Raw genomic sequence first — 21,691 nt, 5'->3', positions numbered from 1 at the left:
TCAAACAAGACTTTACTATATCTATTCCATACGCGAAGCTCAAGGCCTGTGTCTCACACAAAAGCCAGTGGTGAAAAAACAAATGGGGAGGAAAGTAAGTGCCCTTTGCAGTGGATTAAAAAAAAAACACACACACACACACACACACACACACACAAAAAAAAAAAAAAAAAAAACACTCCAAACTGTCTAGTTTGGAAGAGGGAATTGAGTTTCTCTCCTTCACAGGTCAGCTTTGTGCTTGTGCAGCTCTACTCTTTCCATCCTCGGATCCAGCTAAGGGATTGTGATGGGCTACAGGACGTGCCAGGTTGGAGAGAGAAGCAGTCCCCTCTGGTTTCTGCCATGCCAGATGTATGACCTCCAGTGGACTCATCCTTTGGTAGTTTTTGAATGAAGTGCATAAATAACCAAGAGCACAGCACCACATTGCTCAGCATGATGCAGGCTAGAGCTGAATGTGGACTTTTTGTTAACTAAGTTAATGTTGCAAATACAGAGTTGCCACACAGGGGAAATAGGAAAAATGATTTATTTTTCAAAACAGAAGTCAAAATTTCCGTATTTAAGAACAATGAGAGAGAAAGAGAAGAAAGACTGAGGTTGCATATAAGCACAGCTGAAACTGCTTCCTGTCATAGACAAAGTGAGTCTGAAAACAGATCCTAAACAGAGAGGTGCCAGTACCCTCTGTGCGCAGCAAGACTGGGAAATGTCCACCTGCCACCAGATGCAGATGCAAAAGCTTACGGGGGTCCAAAAACGCTTTGGTAAATACTGTTAGATAAAATTGTCAGCCGCTCAACACCATGCTGCTGCAGCTCGTTGAAAGAGCATCGTAGGAGCTATTGCTGCGGGAAGAGGAGTGGTATGAGTGCAGCCCTAGGCCTTGGCTGGGGTGAGGGACAAGTCCTGGGCTGGAGTCAGCTTCCGTTTGGTGTTAGTGTTGTGAGCAGCTGTCAGTGTCTCAGTGCGCTGCCTCTGCAGCGCACTTTGTTACCCACTGAACCCTTCTCAGTCTGCTCCACCTCAGAAAAGTGACTGATTAAAACCAGTGGTTGGTTCTGAACAATGACAAAGCTGCTACCAGCTTTCCTATTTGCTTCTGGAAATGAAGGTGATATTTTTATACTTCTAAATCATCTGTGGATGCAATCAGTGTCTCTACAGATCTTTCCACAGCCAGTAACTCACGGAAAGGATGGGGATGAACTGACCTAACTGCTCTTGCAGTCTTGTGTGTTATTCACTGGCAGGTGCTACAGACCAGTATTTCTGAAAGACCCACGTGGCTGGAATTGCCAGCATAAGTAATAACAGCCTTAAAACAATAACGGTGATACAGTAGTCATCACATGCAGGTCTGTCCCAGTCTGGATACCATCTGGAATCACCTGTAAACAAAATAAATTACTTGTTTTCAAGCATAACTACATTGAGGGGCAACAAACTGAAGTAGTAATATTAGTGATACTTACTTATGACTTTGTCACGCTCTGCATTTTCTGGAGACAGAAAAGAAATCAGCATAAGCAGACTGACTCGTTAGCAATAATTTGAGTCTAAGCAAAAGAGAATTAACTGAGCCTCGCAATGAGCTGGGAAATTTTATATGGGAGCTATGTTTCTTTCCTAGAAAAAAAAAAGACCAGTTGGCTTCAGGAGCTTTGCTGAGGAGAGCCGGTTCATACTTTGCCAACTTCTGCCCCCTGCTAGTAGCTGGCAGAAAGAGCCCACTTTTCCAAGAACGCTTCTTAATATTACTGTATTTAGCGAACTTCTTGAGTTAAAGATTTTCAGTTTGTAGCTAACATTAATCTGTCCCATGAGTGAAAGGGTAAGTGCCACTCCTGTCTGCAGTGCCAATGTTTTAATGCCAATGTTTTAATACCATGTTCTGTTAGTTCACCAAGGGTTCACTGCTGTGATGCTATTTTTGCATGACTAGTGGAAGGCGCCTGGCCCTGGCCCCGTGCTGTTGGAAAGAGTACGCACGAGTACAGGGGCGTAGAGGGGGCAAGGGACTCAGGCTGGCCACCCGTTTCCCCTTGAGAGCTTGTCACACAGGTGTGTGTATGCGGGTTAGCCTGGCTCTTTCCTTGTGGTTTTCTGCTTCTGGCAGGGGGAACAAATGAGGGCAACGACATCTTAAACTCTAGCTGCTGTATGTCCCAGCAGCACCAAGAGCATCCCACCACCCCTTGGGTAGAAAGCAGGCTCTTTCAGCCCCTGGCCCCCTTTAAGCATCACAGTTCTCTTGACTTTTGATTGCATCTTTCAGGAACTGGATACTGCTGAGCTCTGTCTCCTGCCAGTATGTTTTTTGTGGTCTTTGCTATTTTGCATGGAGGAATTCTCTATGGAGGAAGGTTGGTTGTCTTGTACTTACTACACAGGTTGTCTGCACACTGCTCGCCCTTGCACTTGCTGCATGGTGCTCCTGTCAGGTATGGGTGCCTGGGGAAATTCCCACTGCAAAGGAAAGTAACACCATTCTGAAACCAGCCTTGTGAGAGGAATGTTAGTATCCACTGCCAATTTGTTTCTAACATGGGTTGGAATTTTTTTATTAGGCAGCTCTGGCACTTTTCTCATGCAGAATGTACAATGGAACGGAAAAGGATAAGTATAAAAGGGCACCCTCTTGTTTAGGAACACAGACACTTATTTCAAACTTGGGAATTAAAATAGTATTAGAGCTGTAAGATTTCTGGTGTGCAGAGGTTATGGATTCTCGAAGCTGGCTCTAGCTATGCAAGCAAAAACAGATGCTGCTATTCCATATGTGACTCTATTTGAGCCTTGAAACAAACGGGACTCCCTGGTGCTAGAGAATCTCTCAGGCTGGCAGTGATTTCATCTGCTCATTGTTATATATTTTAAGAACAGTGCATTTCTCTCCTCTGCTTCTTATCTCGTTTCTCATCTTCCTTGGCCAGTGGGATGGTATGGTGCAGTGTGCTCCCGCAGGCAGCAGCCTGCTCTGCCCATGCTCTCAGCTCCTGGGCCCCACGCTGGCATGCTCGACGTGGTCAGTGCAGCGCTGGCCTTGAGCTGAACTCCTCCGAAGGTGTTTAGTATTGCCAGCTCATGTGCAATACCATACCAGCTGCAACTCAGTGCGTCTGCTTTGCTTGGAGCACAGCCAAAGCAAGATTTACAGTGCAGCTCTGACTGCCTGTAAACACGCTGAGAGGGATTTTATGCGCATGGAGTCTTGGCTCTGGTAAACATCGTGGTAAAACCTCATTACATTCGACAAGACCAGGATTTTATTGCATTATCGCTGTTTGGTCTAAGCTGAAGTAAATTCCTGTGGAGTATATTCACCGTAGGAACTGAAATAGTGCATGCATCTTGTTTTGCCCCTTGGAAGAGTTGAAAATAGTTAAGGATTAGTAAAGAAGTTGTGCCCAAAACAATCCTTGGCAAAATATAGGTGCCAAAGCCATAACTGCAAGCCTTGAAAAGCCCCACTCAGCTTTTGCTGAGCTCTGGAGATGCCCAAACTCACAGGTTCCTCCCTCTTTGATCTGTAGAGCCAGTGAATGTCTTTGTGCCCAGGCAGAGCAAGACTGAGCAGGATCTAGAAATTATCCTGCCTTAATATAGTGGGTATTGAGGTTTGATAGGTATTTTCTGAGCCACCTTGGCACTTGGTATCCAGAATACGATCTGGACAACACAGTGAAAACCCTGTGTGTCTTAAAAACAAGCAGCATGTCACATTACCTCAATTTTTAGTAAGCACTAGCCTGTTTACAGTGTTCTCAACCATGCAGTGAAGGACTCTACTTTGAAGACCTCACTAGCGGCAGAGCTTCCTAGAGGAGCGCCCCATCTACTCTACTGCCCACTGCAGGGGCGAGGGTGCTCCTCCGCTTCCCCGTTGATCCATGCCACTGCACGGAAAGGAATCCAGCACAGGGCCTGTCATCTGCGCCCCATGGACATCGGCCAAGGCACCTCCGAGGGACCAGGGCATCATACACAGCCCCGTCCTCACCTCCCACCAAGCCACTGGTTTATTGGAGAGCTGGGTGCACAGCTCGAGGGAGCCTCGGTCCAGGCGTTCTGGCAACGTCTGGCATTCAGGGGCTGCATCACTGTACCAAGCACCAAGAAGGAAAGGGAGAGGACAACCTAGGCCACCAGTGGCTTTTAGCTAGCGAACTGACATGGCAGTCAAGTTACTGGTAACTTTAAAAGGAATTATGTGTCTAAATAGGATTTAGCTGCCTAAAGCTATTTCTGAGTTGGGCTAACCCTCAAGCCTGACCTTTGGAAACTAAATGTCAAAGTGAGGACTGGTCATCTGTTTTTCCCCCTACTCGATTTGGGTGTGGGACTTGGGGGGGGGAGGGGTGTTGTTCATGTTTTGGCACAGCAACACCTGTGTCATTTCAAGGTATCTCATTGGGGACACTCAGTTCTTCAAGGACAAAGAATGGGCAATAGCAATGCCAAACTTCCTCAAGTTCATGGGTTGTCATGGACTTGACCTAAAACAGTATGTACACAAAGTTTTTAAACTTATGTTTAGACTGTGGTAGCATTAATTAGCTGAAGAAAGTTAAAAAAAAACATCCTAGATGCAACAAATGTCCTATGAATGATGCATATTTAACGTAATAACAAGTGGTATGCATCTTTACCCTTTCAAAAGGATTTCTGGATAAGCTTTTGCCTTGAGCAGCCCTGCCTCATGAGTCCAAATTCTCATACTAAAGCTAAGATGTGGGTTCAAGCACTGCACACTGCTGTTTCAATATTTAGCCAGATCATTGAGCTACAGGCTTAATTATGCAGGCAAATGCATAAATATTTGCAGACTTTGAGCCTGTGCCTTGGCAACCGTCTGGGGCCCTCTTGGCACTCAAGAGCAATAAATTAGTTTTCAAATGATTGCTTTAGTATATTAATTTCAACATCTTGAGTTTTACCCTTTCTGCCAGTGCCACTGGTTTCTGGCTATGATTTATAGTCCTCATTAAGCCAAAAAACTCTGAGTGGATGGAGTTGTACATCTTTGTTTTGGGGACCGTTTGATCCCACAAAACACAGGAACATTAGTGAGATGGAGTGATCACGTAAGGGGGCCCACGTAAGTTGTGGGATGGAGGTGGCCGGGCACAAACCCTCTGCAATGTTTGTAACGAAAACACTTACGCTGGTCCGTAGTTGCAAATAAAGTGTGCTGCATTCGTTCCAGGGAAGTCCGTCACTCTCGGACAGAAGTGAACAGCACAGCCCACTTTGTAGCTTGCAGCCCAAACAATCTGAAAAGATAGATGGGTACGCCGGTGACAAAATTCTTGTTTTATCATCTGAGCGGTTAGAGAGGAAGTCGTACCCTAGCACAAGCTCGCAGGCAAACTGACTGAGGAGCGCTCCCTGGAAAACGCTTTACAGTGGAAAGTGGTAGTGATGGACATCTAAGTTGTATTTTGTTCTTAAAAATGCCTAATTGTTTTGCCTGATCTGTTCAAATGACTCTGAAAGAAAGAGGAACTGACCGTAACAGGTGATTTTCCTTTCTTGCAAAGGAGAAGGTTGAGTTTGTCTCCATAGCTTTATGGTAACCCACCAGCCTTCTGTCTTCCCTGGCTGGACATGTGGATGTTAACAGACCACACATGTGCAGAAAAGGCTACCTGATCCCTTACAGCTTCTGTAAGGGTTGATTGCCCCTGCACTAAATCCAAAAGGGCTGTGTTGGCAAATTGCCCAAAGACACTGATGCTTCAGGAGAAGCAATGAGAAGGAAGATGTCCTGGCTGCACTCCGGCCCTTTAGCATCACGAGACAGCACTAATACGATTAGAGCAGGGGCACTAGACCATCTAATCTAAACTTGTGCCTATTACAAGCCATTAAGTTCAACTTGATGTCCTATATCCAACTCAAAGATTACAGCCTGACTGAATGCTTCGGTCCAGGGGCAGAGGGGAGACCTCGGCCTGGCAGGCCCTGGGCTCTGCAATAGCAGAGATGACCGGTTACATGAGAGATGCATAGCAGGCCCAGCAGCACACGAGATGAAGGAAAACACATGCGTCTCTGCCAGCTCAAAGAAGAAAACTGTTGTTTTCTATTTTTAACCTGTCTAGGGCCAGCTTTGTGAGCAGAACATGCTCATCAGGCCCCAGAGAACATTTTCAAGGCAGCACCAGAGCGAAGGGCTGCCAATGCAAGCTGTGGCCAGCTATATCCCTGAAGAAGATAAAGGATCGTGCAGCATTCCTGTCCCAGCCGGTGCCCGGCTGCAGTGCTCCAGCCAGGGGTTCAGTTATGGTCACTGCAGCGACTGTGCTGACGGACAGTCCTTCTCCACCAGCAGCTATGGGGGAAGGGGAGTCGCAAGGGGCTGGCTCCCAGGGCTGGGCAGCATGCAGCTCCTGGGGTATCCACAGCCACCTCCCGCATTGCTGATGGCATCTCATGCTCCCTCCCCATCACTGCCTGGGCTTCTGCTTCACAAACCCCATCAGAAGCAGTATGGCAGTGCCAGTGAGATATGTTTCACTGCAACAGTTGAACATTGAATCTTGCTGGGTCCTCATGAGCAAGGTCAAAGAGCACCACGTGGTCCTCTCTGGCAACTCCTACCTCCAAATAGCTCCTCTGCAAGGCAGCCCCTGCATATGCACCTCTCCTCCCACAGCTTCTCTACTGGCTGACTGAAGGTGCTTGGTCCCTCAGGGATAGTGTTGCAAAGCCAGTCTCCTGGCTGCCTTTGAGCTCCTGCTGGCATTTCCACCTCCTCACCAGGGTGTGGACACTTCCATAGGGCACAGTTCTATATGGATATTTTTGCCTCTGCAAAAAATGTTTAAGAGCCCCAGATTTAAACTAATCCCTAGAAGCATTGCTGCCAGTGGTCCTGCCCTCTGATGCCCTTAGTTAAGAATTATGGGGTTGCATGGTGGTGGCACTCACCTCCCTTTCTTTGCCCTTATCATGAATAGTGGTTGGGAAACATGCACGTGTGATACTTGTAGGAGCTTTGTCACCTCTCTACAGGCTGACACAGTCCTGCCACAGTGAAAGCATCTTGCAGTGCAGTGCAGGGGCAGTCTGACAGAGCTGGGACCTCATCCCACCCCGGGCTGCAGCCCATGCTCTTTGCCCTTACTTTTTGTCCGCTATTTGGCTAAATCTGACTGCTCGAAGGCTGTTTCCAAAGTAAAAGACTCTGCAATTGGTTGCTGGTTTCTAATTTAGTCCTGCTTCTGAGCAAATGTCAAAAAGTGCTGGCTCTACAAGGGAGAAGGCTGGTATTGGGCTCCTTTTCAGGAGAGGGTTTTCTTCTTGGGAAGAAAAGAAAGGATATGTTTAACAAAACACAGTGATTCTTTTCATCCCTAAAAAGGTGAAGTAAGAATATCTTGTGCAAGCAGACACAGTACTTGAAAAATTGTTCATTGATTTTTAGACTAGAAACCTAGTTTTTATGTGGCAGATTGACAACACGGGTTCATGGCTTAGATGGTGAAACGCAGTACCTACCTGTGTGTAATGACCACACACTCTTTTACAGCTATTGGTGGCATAACTGTAGGCGCCGACCTCCTTATACCAAGCAGTGATGGCTTCTTTCACAGTAAAACCTGAAAGTGAGCCTGTCCACAGGTTTTCTCCAACAGAAGTGAATTTGGGGTGAGCTTTCCCTGGCTGTTTGAGGTAGATATTATGTTTAAATTGGCATTTCTTTGCCCAGCCTTTTGCAGTCTTTGCCAAATCTGGATCCCAGCTCTGCAAAATAAAGACAACTAAAAGGCACGACAGTATCTTAGCAAAGCAGTAGTCCAGAGTAACTTTCTGGATGAAACTGGGTATCAATATCATACACGTTGCAAGTTTACTACATTTTTACTTCTGATGAGACAGACTTACAGAACTGCATGGTAAATTGTCTTATGGATTAATTTCTCATGTTCACAAGCACGTTGGGATTTTTGGAACAATTTAAGTTCAACCTATTTGTTTGCATCTTTGTGATTTGTGACTCCAAATGCTAGAACTGAATTCATATTTGTGCAATCACTCATTCACTTGCCTATTCACATCTTATAGAAAGTTGTTGTTTAAGCAATTGGGTTATAGGAATGTCTTTGTTTGCACTGTAGGTGTTGTCTCTCCTTCCTTGGAGATATTCAAACCCTGCCTGGACATGATCCTGTGCAACATGCTCCAGGTGACCCTGCTTGAGCTGGGGGGTTGGGCTAGATGATCTCCAGAGGTCCCTTCCAAACCCCAACCATTCTGTGATTCTGTGAGAGTCTGTGATTCTGCAATAGTATTAATAATACCAATGTAACAGCATTAATGGTAATTCAGTTTCAAGATACTTTCCTTTTTTGAATGACTGCTTGAACACGTCAGCTATTGAAAGAGCGGTGTGCAGATATTCATAGTCCAGATTGATCTTTAGTTTAATTGTACTCATAATCCTAATTTTCTTATGAAACTACATTTATGCAAAAAGATTGGTCTAAACTGCATGGAGGAAAATGCACAGGACAGGAAGGATTTCATATAAATATCATAGTTGTTTGGGAAGAAATAGTTGCATTTTTTTTTCCACCATGTATTTCTCAATGTTAGTTCCACAACTAGGATGAGCTGTTCTCTGATTTAGGGGAGGGGAATTGGTCATTTGACTGCTGAACAGTGATGCAAGGCAGCAGCAAAGCAGAGTATGTAGAAGCAGGAGGGGTATGAAAGCTTCATTGTGAATCCCTAGTGAAACTGGTGCGAATCTTTCTGCTGATTTTGCAGAACTTTGGAACAGACCTAAAAACACTTCAGGAGAATGTGGAATAGTGAACAGGAAAGAAGGGTCACACTGGTCAGGTAAAAGATTTGTAGATCAGCATTCTTATTATATAGGAAAAGTGTTGCAAATGTCACTGGTTATGCATTGTTATTTGCAGTTAAACAAGTTTCTGTCTTATATTTCATTTAAAAAAATACTTTTCCAAAGGTAGAAATGCCTTGAGTTCACAATCTTCATTTTTATATATCTAGACGGACAATTATCAACATCAAAATGAAATTCCCTGTGGAATAAAGAAATCGTTTTATTTTCCTCATTTTTGAAGTACTAAAAGCCATTCAAAAATTAATAAATATGCTATTTTCAATTCCATACTTTTACTTGCATAATAGATTTTATCATGCATTGTATTACTTTCTTCACATTAACTTCTTCCTGGGAGAGCTCATACTTAAGACTGGAGTTTGTTTAAAATGAACATTATCACGATTTTAATTCTTGTATTAGTTGTAATAAACTTTTTCTTTTTTTAAGCTTTTTTTTGGGGGGGAGGGATTTCAGCTCTTTAACTTTTTAAAAGGAAAAATCAGGAACAAAATTACTGTAATTTTAAAAGATAAGTGCTGCCCTCTTCATAAAGCATACCAAGATCTTTCTAGTGTAAGGCCAATAAAATAATCTTGATAGAGTCTGGAACATTATGCACTGGAAGTTCAGAATCGACACTGGATATACTTCTTAGAGTTCACTTGAAGAAATCTGAAGTAAAAAACAAATCTAGAAGAGCAGCTAAATTTTTTCCTGTCTGGGTTGCTTGAGCTTACAAGTTGCTCACTTATACCTCCTGAATGGCCACTTCTTCCTTAGAGTCTTACCACCAGAAATAGAAAATGGGCTTTTTGGGGGGGGACCTTTGGGGAAGTGCTTGCTGATTGTGGAAGTGGTTAGGTCCTCGTCTGGTGGTGAGCATGTGGGATGTTAAGAGAGGGGAATGAAAGAAGGGAGATCAGTATTTGGACAATATCTAGGATCCATCTGAAAGATTGGTGGAGGTGATCCCAAGAAGAAACACCAAATAACATTATGCCTCAAGTATTACCTAGCAGAGGAAGAAAATCAGAGACAGCTTCTAAGCTTCTGGAACAGAACAGCTCCTTCCAAATCAAAGATAGGCTTGTCCCCAGATACAACGGCTTTGTTTATGTGTTTATAGCTTTCTCCTTGCTGCGGTTGCTGTGAGCCACATAGCAAGGAGAAAAGTGCTGCAGGTCTTCAATGTGGGGTGGCCACTTTCAGGGAATCTGGTATATTTTAAACAGTGACAGATTTCTTTCTTTTTCTTTTTCTTTTTTTTTTCTTTTTCTTTTTCTTTTTCTTTCTTCTCCTTTTATTTTGTGTGTGTGTCTGTGTGTTTAGAGATATTGCACTAGTGAGAAACGAGAAAGAAGAGCAAAATGGTGGAATCTGAGGTCTCATTTCTCATTTCTGCTGCACTTGTTCTGTTTTCCATTTGGCCTCCTCTGCAGCCCCAGTGCTTAGGAGAAGCTGTTAATAATTCTCTGTTGGCTCCCTGGACGTGAGAGCCTTGCAAAGAAAGCTTAAAGGGAAGCTCTCCAAGGAATTTGGCAGTCTTCTCTGCCCTTACCACTCTGAGCGTGAAAGGCTGTGCTTCACGCTGCACATAAATTACACCCCGGGCAGCTGAACTGTAATGGCTTGGCTTTCACAGCACAAAACTACAGCATAAGTTTATGGGTTCAAATCTTGAGTCTGAAATTAAGGAATTAAACAGGGCAAAACTATACACATACTTCACTGTATAAACCTGATAATTGCAGTCCTACTGTCTGCCTTAAAAGCATTGCTGTTATGACCCCCTCCTTTTTCTTTTACGGCTGATTGCAAAAATAATTTCTGAGAACTGTAAGCACCATCGCAATGTTATGCACTCGCATGTAAGCTGTGAAGGTCCTCTTACCATGTAAAGCATGTCGCTAGCTGCCGGATTCACTTCAGACCGGAATCTGTTATGGGTGCTCACACATTCATCAATAAACTTTGTATCTCCAATGTCAGGCAATGTGTGCGGTTCATAGGCATCAGAGGAAGGACAGAAGTGCAGCAAAGCCACCACATGAGGAAGAAGTCTGCTTGCCATGATTCTCAGTCTCTTATCTTCTGCTTTAAAAGCAGAATAGTTTAGCTGTATAAGGTACTTTTAGCTCTACAGACAGTGTTTGATTGGAAGGCTTGTGGGCTGGACTTTTATCTTGAGCCATGGCAATGCTACGGCATTTGTGGCAGGAAATGAGTCATTTTTCGGCAGCGTTGCTATGAGAATGGGGAAATTAAGCTTCAAGTTCACACCAGAGCTATATACGCTTTTCTGCTCTTCTTTTTTCTGTCTTTTTTTTTTTTTAATTTTGGAAGCCTTTTATGGTGAGAAAACTTTCTCTCTCTTTTACTTTGACACCTGGGTTTTCTTTTTTCTCTCTTTTTTTTGTCTCTACATCTCTTTTCTTATTGCAGTCACTATGTTTTGCAATAGATTTCCTGCTTTTTGTGAAAATAACGTTACTATTAAGACTGTTGCTCTGAGCCAAAATGCTGTGATAAGTCTATTTAACTAACTATGATTTTACTATAGTATGAATAGTCATTTTCATTGCATGTTGCATTACTGGAGGGATAAAATTGGCTGAGAACTATAGTTCAAATATGCTGCAGTTACCGGTGAGTGTCTCCTGTGATCACAGCCCTGTGCTATGTGTTAGTATCAGTTTTTCCTCCTGAGCATTGGCAATTTGTAAGTCACTCCCACTGACTCGAACCCTCAACGGAGCTGGGCGCCACGAGGCTCAGTGCTGCCTGGTGTTGGGGTGCCCAGGTCCCACACTGGACTTCACAACTGTGAGTCAAGAGCTGACCTCCTACATGTGTTGTCTCAGGAACCCAGGCCCTCCTGCCCAGATCCACCACCTCCGTCACCCTCCTTGTCATGGTTCCTTAACTTTTGCCTCTTGCTGAAGCTTAGACATTTTGCTGCAATCCAGAGCTGGGCTCTCCAGGAGAAGGAGGTTGCTTCACTCTCCACTTCAGGTTTCATTTTAGGAATTTGCATCTTTCGAACGCTTGGATGTTGGTCACAGTTACCTCTTCCACATAAGTTGGGGTGGGTGGGGGATTAGGTGACTTTGGGGTTGTTTGTCACAGGTTGTACAGTGAACCTGCAAGAGCAGCTCCACTCAGACTCGGTCACACACCTTCAGATATCCCTAGGTAGACTGGTCACAGGCTAAAAGGCCCTTGGAGGGAATCATGAGGATGAGAAATACTGTGCATATAACTCCCCTAGAAACCACTTTTTAGAGTATCAGTAGAGTATCACTTTTTAGAATCAAAATATCCATGGACTCTAAATCAGGCAATAAAGCTATATAATGCAACCTAGGATGTTTCTGTAAATCGGTCACTTTCAATCCCTCTTTCCACCCTTCTTTTAGATAGATAATTCCACCATTTTCAGTGTCCTCAAAGTAGTGGATTTTAGAATCACTATTTTTCATGTTAGATGCTAACACAATTTTTTTTTAAGGTCTTGATACATGATTTCAGAACTTTATTGCCTTAAACAAACTACTTGCCCCTTAGTAACATATGCATATTTTTTAATCTAAAATCTTTAAATATTTATCTCTAGGTATAAAAAATCATGACAGACAAGAACTGACAATAGTGAAAATATTTGTCTTCTTGCAAGGTGACACTTTGTAGCATATAACAAGTCTGAACACTTGGGGCTTATATTTATTCTGTTGGATGCTATGTTCATTCCAAGCTGCAGAGAGGTTCAGGATTTGAGTCACAGTGTTCTCAAAATTTAGGACTAAGAAAAAAGGAGGAGACACAGCTTTAAATATTGACAGCACAGGTAAGCATTTCTGATTTCAGCCAGTATCTCTTAGCTTTAAGTATGGGTTTGCTTACTTTTATAACAAATAAACTATAAGCTATATAGAGATAATAAGGGGCTACTGTATAATTATGCATAAACAAACTGAATCCACCAATCATTTAGACTGTCTTAGTGAGGATGAAATCTTCATTTCTGAAAAAACTGTCCTGGGCCCCTTTCATCTTCACTGTCATCTTCATTTTCTCCCACTCTGTCTGCTATCTCAGGTTGACTATGTTCTTTTCTGCTTTTTTTTTTCTCTGAATTTTCAGATGTTTGTCACTATCTCGCATCCTAAAACTCAACTGTCCCCACAGACATCCTGTCTTAAACTGTGCTCTGTCAGCTTTTCCTGATACCTTTCTAGCTATGGAGGACAAAGCCGAACTCTGAGGGGAGAAGAACAGAATAGCAAGACTGACAATGACAGAGTAACTTTAATGGAGATTGGTACACAAAGGTTAAATTTAGCAGAAGATACGCTTCAGTCTTTCTGTATGTAAAAAGCAGTAAATACAGTTAAGTATCTATTATCTAGGAAAAATGAGGTCTGGGATAATTGAAGGTTAATGAAGACCCATCATTGCTGCTTTTGGATCCAATATGCCACTGCAGACGTTTCTTTGGTTTCTAGGTTTTGTCCAGGCTTCCAGGAGGCTTGTTAGTAAGCATAGTAATATAGAGTCCATATGGTCCCTCTAGGAATCCACCACTGGGCCAGAGCTAAGAGGCTCTCACAGACACTGAAGTACACTGGAGCTACTGCCATGCTAATAAGTTATACTAGCTTTAGCCTCTTGTACAGCCACTTGAATCTTGCCTTGAATAGAGAAGCAGCCTTCTCTGTGCTGAATAAATGTCACCAGGATAGCAGAGAGAGATGACCATGGGTGGTTCTTAAACGCGTGTAATTCTCTTGCAGTGATAGGGCTATAGGATAACTATCAGTGTCTTAAATGCCATTACTCATATATAAACATATGGGGATACCACTGTCGTACTAGAAGACCACCACCAGCACTCAGTACCAAAAATATCGGCCTTAGAACTGAAAGACTAAGGCAGTAGTTGTCACACGAGGGATGTGGATGCTCCACAGGCGGGATGCGCGGAGGCATGGTGGGCGGGTGGACTGGAGGGCGAGGAGCAGGAGGCCTAGGGATATCTGGTGGTGGCTGGGGCTGTGTATCCCAGTCTGGGTACCAGCTGGTAGAGCCTAAAAAACAGCAAAGAAATAGCTATTAAAATCCATCAAATCTATCTGAACCTAAAGGAAAGTGATTAAGAACAACTAGATACGTACTTATCAGTTTCTCACGTTCTATGTTTTCTGTTGAGAGATCAGAAAAGAAAGTAATTGTGAATATCATTCAGTAATGTTTATTAATTGCTGCTGCCTGGCTGATTGCACCTTTGATGCCAGACAGTGTTAAAAGCAGGAACCAGATCAATAAGAGCAGCCTCCCAGCTTAGGTGGGTCTAATATCATTTTATCGAATTGGAAGAGAAGCATAAAAGAAGCAGCTGCATTAGGAAGAATTTGTATCGTGGGGAGGAAGGAATAGCAAATAAAAATGAAACTTAGAATTTTTTTTTAAGATTGATACACAAAACTAATTTAAATAAAGCAGTTACAGACAGACAAATCTCATTAAGTGCAAAATTTATCACAGAAATACAACTTTGTTAAGAACTATGCAGGACTTCCTGGGTGCACCCAGCCAGAACTACTGACTTGCCCTATGGAACCATATGGTAGAACTGTTTTCAGGACATAGCATGTAACTTTTAAAAGCTCCCTTCCTCCTCCCCAGTCTGAGATGTTTCTGGTTATTCTGTGATGCATCAGTCTGATGATTCAGCCAGGATATCCCAGAAGGAAATAAGAATGCCAAATGTTCATTTGTTTCTACAGCTGAATCTATCTGGAGCATGGCTCCAGATAGGACCGTCCCTAAAAATCTGTATGATATTCATATTTAATTTAAGACAGTATTACATGTCATTTAGTTTACATTTATTTGAAACACTACTTCTGACTCTAATTAGGAAGTAGGTGTAATGACAAAGGTCCATGGCTGTAAACTGTTGTGCAAAAACAAGCTCTTACTGCTTTATTTCAGAAAATTGCAGAAGTTAGAAACAGACCTGTTTTTCTTTACAGTCTATTGGTTGCTCAGACCTGTATAGTTTTCTGGGAATGTGATAGGACATATCAAACTCAGCTAGAAAGTAGAAGTTAAATATACTGTTTCTCCTAGGAGAAGAGAACCGGAGAGGAATATTTGTTGGAAATAATGTTATAGTTTGACTTTTTGATCAGATAAAGAGGTATGAAGTGGTTGAACTGATATATCTCTTCATTGGAAACTCTAGCTTCTGTAACTGAGGGCCTTAAACAGCAAAGCGTTCAAATTACTTTTTCTCATACTGTCCTTACCAGTGTTTGGTACTGTTGTTATTTTTGGTGGGCTACAGACCCACTATATACTTAACACAAATTAACTCACGATTGTATTTCCATTGATAATTTTATTTATATGTAATCATATATATATAATACTTATATATAATTTTCTTAGCTGATTGCTTTTTTCTTACCACAGAGATTGTCTGCACACTTGTCATTACTACATCCACTGCATGGCCGTCCTGTTTTATATGGTTTTGTTGGGTAATTCCCCCTGAAAATCAGAAAAAAGCATATTTTGTTAGCTCAATCTTTTGAAGAGCAAATTAAATACACTATTTCATCAAATTGTTAGAGTAACTCATCATGGAAAGCTATTATAGAGGAAAAATAACTTTATCAAAAAACTTATCATTACAATGTTTGAAACTGCTTTTGGGTCAGACTGAAACTCTCACTCACATGGGGAGCAGCTACCTGGTGATTCTTGTCATTGATATTAAACAGACTTTGTGAGGAAACTACCATTCTGCATAAGGGTACAGGAGTCTGCCTCTAGTTTCTCATTACCCACCTGTAGCAAAAAAAAAAAAAAAAATCTGTAAAATGTATGTATGTCCAGAAATTGCAAAGCATGGGATAAGCTATAGAACAATCTTCCTTTTATTTCTTCATTTAAAATGTTTTGTTTGAAGTCAGAGGGGCTGTAGAGAGGTGGAGTATTTGTCAAATTGAAAGTTTGCATTTTTCTTTCTTTTCCTGCAGAGGCTGAAGTCAAAACAGATATGATTCCACCACTCTTGCTTATGGTGAGTGCTCTAAGCAAGGATCTGCTCACTTGCTTTTTTCAGAACAGGATTTTCTGAAGCTCAGGCCAAGGGCAGCAGCCTCCGTTTTAAATGGCTGGGGGAACTTCCTCTCAACCAGTGACATCTAGATGATGTTTTTTTCTGGAATTTGTTAAGACTGCTCCCACTATTGGTAATATCTGATACCAGAAGAGTTAGAGGACATTTAAAAAATAATAAAACCCCAAAAGGTCATAACTGACTTATGCCGGTCCATAGTTACAAACAAAATGTGCTGCTCTGAAAATTCCTGGAAAGTATTCAATTGTATTGCAAAAGTGAACTGCACAGCCAACTTTGTAACTTGTGGCCCAAACGACCTGAAAAGCAAAGCAAGATATCTAATGTGTTTGTTGAAAGACTGAAAAAGCTACTAGAATTCACAGGAGTAAGGGAGGAACCAGCAGCTGAAGTGAAGGGTTCTTGTGGGAGTTTAAAATAGCCAACACAGAAACAGCATTAACAGACTGAAGGAAAGCTGAGATCAATCACTGATTGATTGGTTTTTTTTTCATTTACTGTGTGGTTGCCCTGGAAACATGAAAACAGATTCTGTTTTGACAGCCCCATTAGAAGAAAACAGGCATTATTTTTCTTTCTCAACTTTTAGTATCTCTCTATGTATATATTTAATAGCCCGAACCATGTAATGTTGTGCATGCTTGGTAATGAGCATCCTTCCTCTAGGGTAAGTGCTGTCCAGTTGTGCTGCATGCCACCGAGCAGATGATACCATCAGAAAGCAACTGTCTTCTAGGGATCTCTTTTGACAGTTTAAAAATCTCTCAAATAAATTTTCTATTTAATTAAAAAGAGAAAACATAAGTTAACGGTTCCTAGTGGTGAGCTTCAAGCATGCCTCCTGTTTTCTCTAAAAGGCACTTCTCTTTTGAAATGTACCTAGTTTTGATGCCTGTATAAGCACACAGTTACAGAAGCCTTTGTGTATGTGGTAGGACCCAAGCACACGTCCCAGCTTCGCATGCACCCTTGGCCACATCCTAGCTTCACCCTTCACCCCAGCAAGGCCCTGGTATTTACTTCTCTTTCCCAATCACGTATACCAAAGAGGTTGCCATAGCATTTTTCTAGCAGATCCTCTGTGCTATGCACCAGGGGATGACAAATTTTGGGAAATGTGTGAAGGGCATCTGGCTTAAAATACAGCTACACGAGAAAATGCCATTCTCTTCAGGTGTCTGGGTGGGTGCTGTGGTATGTCTTGTGGTAAGGAGTAAGGTGCTAATAATTGTGTTCAAATTGTAAACTTCAAAGATGACATCACTGTGAAATTGTCAGGCAGATAATCCCTTTCCGTCAGGAGAATAGGCCCCAGACAGCCCTGCTGCTCCGAATATTCTATTTCCAATCTCATCCAGTACTGAAATGGGGAAAAGAAATCCCTGACATGTTTTCTGTTCCAAAGTAGTCTGTTTCAAGCCTATACTTGGACCCTGTGAAACTACTAGGTTATAAACCATTGGACAAGTAAAACTCACCTGGGTATAGTGACCACACTTGTCAGTACAGCTATTGGTATCGAAATGGTAGCTTCCAACTTCGTTAAACCAGTCACGGATAGCTGTATCCACAGAGAAGATGGTGGCTGTGCCAGTCCAGATGTTTTCTCCAACAGGTGTAAAGGTCGGATGCACCTTCCCTGGCTTTTTAAGATAGATATTATGCTTAAACTTGCACTTCTTTGCCCATGCTTTGGCAGTCTTCGCTAAAGCAGGGTCCCAGGACTGTGGAATGGGAAGAAAGCATAATATGACCTGCACTGCAGTGATTTAGTTGAATTCAGACACCTCTTCTCTTAATAACTCTTTTCCCCTTTCTGCTTCCCCTCCTTGTGAGAAGTTTCATCCTCTCCCTCGTCATTTCTACACCCATAGCATAACAAAAAAAATGTTCTTTTTCCTTTAGGTACTGCAGAACCAGTACTATCTATCCACTGTCCTGTGATATTTGAGTTGCTAAATATTTAGAGCAGGACTGTGGTGTTTAAGTTGCTAGGCCTGAGAGCAAGTAAGAGCTGTAGAGGGGCTTGAGGAACTTTTTGCCTGGGAGTGCTTGGCTCTCCAGAGATCTGCACTTCACAGCTATCAGTAGACTGGATAGGAGTCCTATTCTGCCGGCCAAGATGGAAAGGAGCAGAGTCACAGTTGCTCCCTTCCCTACCTCTTTCTGCCACCTTGCTCTTCTACCTTCTCATCGGGTGAAAGAGCTACTCTTTAGGGCCTTCTACATGTCCGAAGGAAATGAAAGCTCACTCATTTCTACTGGGCTGAGGAAGAACCATATACACCCTGAGTGACACAAATGATAATTTGAGAAACTGGTCTGCAGGACTGTCTGAAAATGTTTGTGCTACTAAATGACCAGGCAATAAAATGGCAGACAAAATTCAGTGTAGAAAAATGTAAATTGAGGGACGTGAGGAAAAAAACCCAATCTTGACTTTTTATTTGTAATGACAAGTTTAGAGTTGACTGCTACTACTTGGAAATCAGTGTTTAGTAGTAGCTTAGAAAGCAAATCAAGTGTTAAAAATTCCTTGAAGAGGAATAGAGAATAAAAACAAATATGTAATTACGCCACTGTGCAAGTTCATTATACCTACTAAATACTGTGTGCAGTATCTCATCTTAAAAAGGGCACAATAGAATTGGCAAAGGAACATATACCACAGATAGGGAAGATCATCCTAGTTGTCAGCTTTCATAAAACAAAAAAGGAGTACTCTGCAGCTTTGAGCAGAGACAACTGGACATCCTGTGTGGATTGAAACACATAACTAGGAAATAATTACTTTTTTCTTCCAATAAAAATACCAGAGTATTTAATGAAGCTAGGAATTAGTGGGTCTAAAACCAATGCAAGGAGGTATCACTTCGTACAACTTGTGGTTAGGTTGTGCAGGTCTTTGCTACAGGATGAAAGTATGGTAAAATTTGCATTTTTCAGCTCAAGACTGAAAAAAATCATACAGGAAAAATTCATCAAGAGCTTTTAAATATAATGCAACACCTTTGATTCAAGAGGTTCTGGTATGCTTGCCTTGCTCAGATTCTGGACTTAATGGATCTTTAGTCTGACCAGCTAAGTTTGTTCTTGTGCTCTATCATTCTTAATTAAACACTGCTTTTAACAAAATGACAAGAAATTAGAATCACAGGTAGTCTGAGTTTTAGAGCTTTCCTGTGGATTTCCTTTCACAGAAGTGACCTATATTATTTCTGTGGTTATACATTTAACTTTTCTTTTCTAGCTAAACAGCACTGCTGCAGGGCTCAAAGTAATGGCATACACTGACTGGTGTTATCTCCTCATCTGCTCTGCCTTTTCCTTACATATTTCACTGAATAAACTGAGACCTATCCATAGTATGTTCCGATATCCATTTTACTGATAGGAAGCTCTGCTTTCCAGCTGAAATATTAGTACCCTTACTCTACAAACATGTTACATTAACTGAAGTCAGATGTCTTTATGCACACTCTGTCAAGCCCCTTTCTACAACACGTTTTGGATTGGAAGAAACAAAGGAGATGCTAGATTTTCAGCACTGGGGAATCCTGTCATACAGACTGACTATTCTGGGGCTATTTAATAATAACAAGCCTCCTTGTATCATGAAACATGAAGTAATGTAAGAAAGGTTACTACCACTTTTAAAAAGCGGTAAAGAGCTGAACAATATTTATATTTTTACAATACAGCAAGGCTGGCTAAAGGTTAGCGTAGCAACCCATCCCTAAACAAAGAATTCCCTTCAAATTAGTAAGATTGAACAAAACTGTGAATTTTTTTTTCTATTGTATCTCCTTCAAAGAACTATCTTATATAGTAAGAAAATCATTGACAGGGAAAGAAAAGTACAAAGCAAATTGAGAGGAAGATGGACTAGTTTAGCAGCACAATCTATATTAATTCTCAAAGTGATCACAAATATCTCCTTATCATGCGAAACATATTGCTGGCTGGTGGGTTCACTTTGGATCGAAAGTTGTTGTGAGCTGTCACACAGTCTTTAATAAAATTAGCATCTCCTATGTCAGGCAAGGGATTTTGTGCAAAAGCATTACAGCAAATTAAGAGATCCAGGAAGAAGAATGCAGCACAGAAAAATGTGATTTTCATAATTCTTCAACGCTTTTAACTTTTTGAAAGAAAAAATCTCTTACTTGGCGATAATACCGGCAAGCAGTTCTTCAGTGTGGTTGTTTGCTAGATGCGGAAACACTTGAAAATTTGAAAACAGGAAGTGAATTGTCCTTGTTGTGAAGCTGCCCTGGGTATGAGGACACAAGCGTGTGAGCCCTGCTTGGTGGGGCAAGTGTTTGAGCAAGGTGGCACATGAAATGATTGTTACGGTGTTGCTTTTCCTGGTTGCTTCATGACCTTTTTTCCTTCCTAAATGGTACGTCTGACTTGTCTCAGAGAATTTAAGAACATCTGTGACATCTAAGAAAGATCCAGCAGCATCACAACTATATCTGAGTTATAAACAGGAGGCTAAACAGTACTTGTAATCAAATATTTGCACGTTTATATCTGTGAATTACTAACTCTCCCCACTTTTGTCTTCGCTCTGCCATGATTTGCTGACTGATACCAGGAAGGTAAGTAAGGGCAACTGTAGGAGGAAGCAAAATGGAGGGGCACCTGCTGGTGTTTTGGAGGGAGTTTTCTTCCTGTGGGTGATGTAACCTTCTGTCCTATCCAAGAATGCGTGATTTTCCTATCAGCTGCCTCCTTCTGGGCTGCAAGGACCCTCATCTCCACCATGTGCTCTCCAGAGGCCTGCAAGGCACCATGCAGGGGTCACCACAGGGTGTTGCAGGGGCGGGGGGAATGTAGCAGTCCTATTTATGATGATTCAGCCCATTATGGTGAATAGCTCCCCCTCCTGCTTCTAAAATGAAGGTAGAAAAAAGGCTTGTCAACTGCTCTGTTTTTTTGCAGATCAACTTGCCTGTTTTCTAAACAATAGCTATTTGAGTTCATTGTTTACCAGCACTTGTTATCTTTCTCCAGATGACCGTTACCTTGAGATTGCAAAAATAACCATTTTGTCTTTCTCTGTTTTCTTTTTCTAACATTGTCCATACAATCTATGAGGACCTAAAATCTTCGGTCAGCTAGACTTAATGTAAAGCCATGCTACAGGTACATATGATTAGTACGAAGATTAATATTAGCAGCATACTACAACTGCCCCAGTAATTTAACAGTCCAGCAGTCTGGCATTTTTTTTTTTTTATTAGTGCAGGCAAAAATCTGTGGTTGGAAACTTACCTGAGACCTTTGTGAAGCAGAAAGCTCGACATACCCAGTTCAAGTTATGCTGCTTTTCTGCAGAGATAGACTCTAGCTCCATCTATTGATTCTCTCTACATAGAAAGAAGTGCAAACTGCCCTCAAGCATCCATAATGAAAATTTTCAGAAAAAGAGAATGAAAATCCTTTGTCAGCCTTAATCAGACTTTCTTTTTTATTTTTATTTATTTATTTTTTAAGATGGATCAAAATGAAGCCTTAAGATCTGACTATCCACATAACATTTGACAGGACAATACAAACCTTGCCTGTCCCTGCATAAGTCTCAAGAGAAATCTAGTACAATTAGCTAATTATGAGCAGGAAGATGTGTAAAATTTGGGGAAAATTCCTATGTTTACGTCCACCTTTCTCAC

General features: G+C 41.9%; 2 protein-coding genes across 3 annotated transcripts; both read right to left on the bottom strand.

Annotated features, from left to right (window-relative positions):
• Positions 1-565: 565 nt before the first annotated feature.
• LOC134136200 (glioma pathogenesis-related protein 1-like) lies at positions 566-10,999 on the bottom strand. 2 transcript variants are annotated; one of them, XM_062567955.1, is made up of 6 exons: positions 10,758-10,999; positions 7,510-7,755; positions 5,170-5,279; positions 2,390-2,472; positions 1,479-1,505; positions 566-1,394 (listed from the first exon to the last, which is right to left on the bottom strand). In XM_062567955.1, the coding sequence occupies exons 1-6, from the start codon at positions 10,935-10,937 to the stop codon at positions 1,243-1,245; spliced, it is 798 nt and encodes a 265-aa protein (XP_062423939.1). In that variant the 5' UTR covers positions 10,938-10,999; the 3' UTR covers positions 566-1,242. The 2 variants fall into 2 exon arrangements, with proteins under 2 accessions (XP_062423939.1, XP_062423945.1); XM_062567961.1 differs by having other exon boundaries at positions 7,510-7,674.
• A 2,697-nt stretch (positions 11,000-13,696) lies between these two features.
• Positions 13,697-20,135, bottom strand: LOC134136191 (glioma pathogenesis-related protein 1-like). The gene is given in 6 exon segments (XM_062567944.1): positions 13,697-13,950; positions 14,038-14,064; positions 15,336-15,418; positions 16,176-16,312; positions 17,492-17,738; positions 19,957-20,135. Coding segments are annotated over 6 exon segments (927 nt in total).
• Between the last annotated feature and the right edge of the window lie 1,556 nt (positions 20,136-21,691).

This window comes from Rhea pennata, chromosome 1 (assembly GCF_028389875.1).
Source record: "Rhea pennata isolate bPtePen1 chromosome 1, bPtePen1.pri, whole genome shotgun sequence".
Lineage (NCBI taxonomy): Eukaryota > Metazoa > Chordata > Aves > Rheiformes > Rheidae > Rhea > Rhea pennata.
This window is presented reverse-complemented; position numbering and strand designations above follow the sequence as displayed.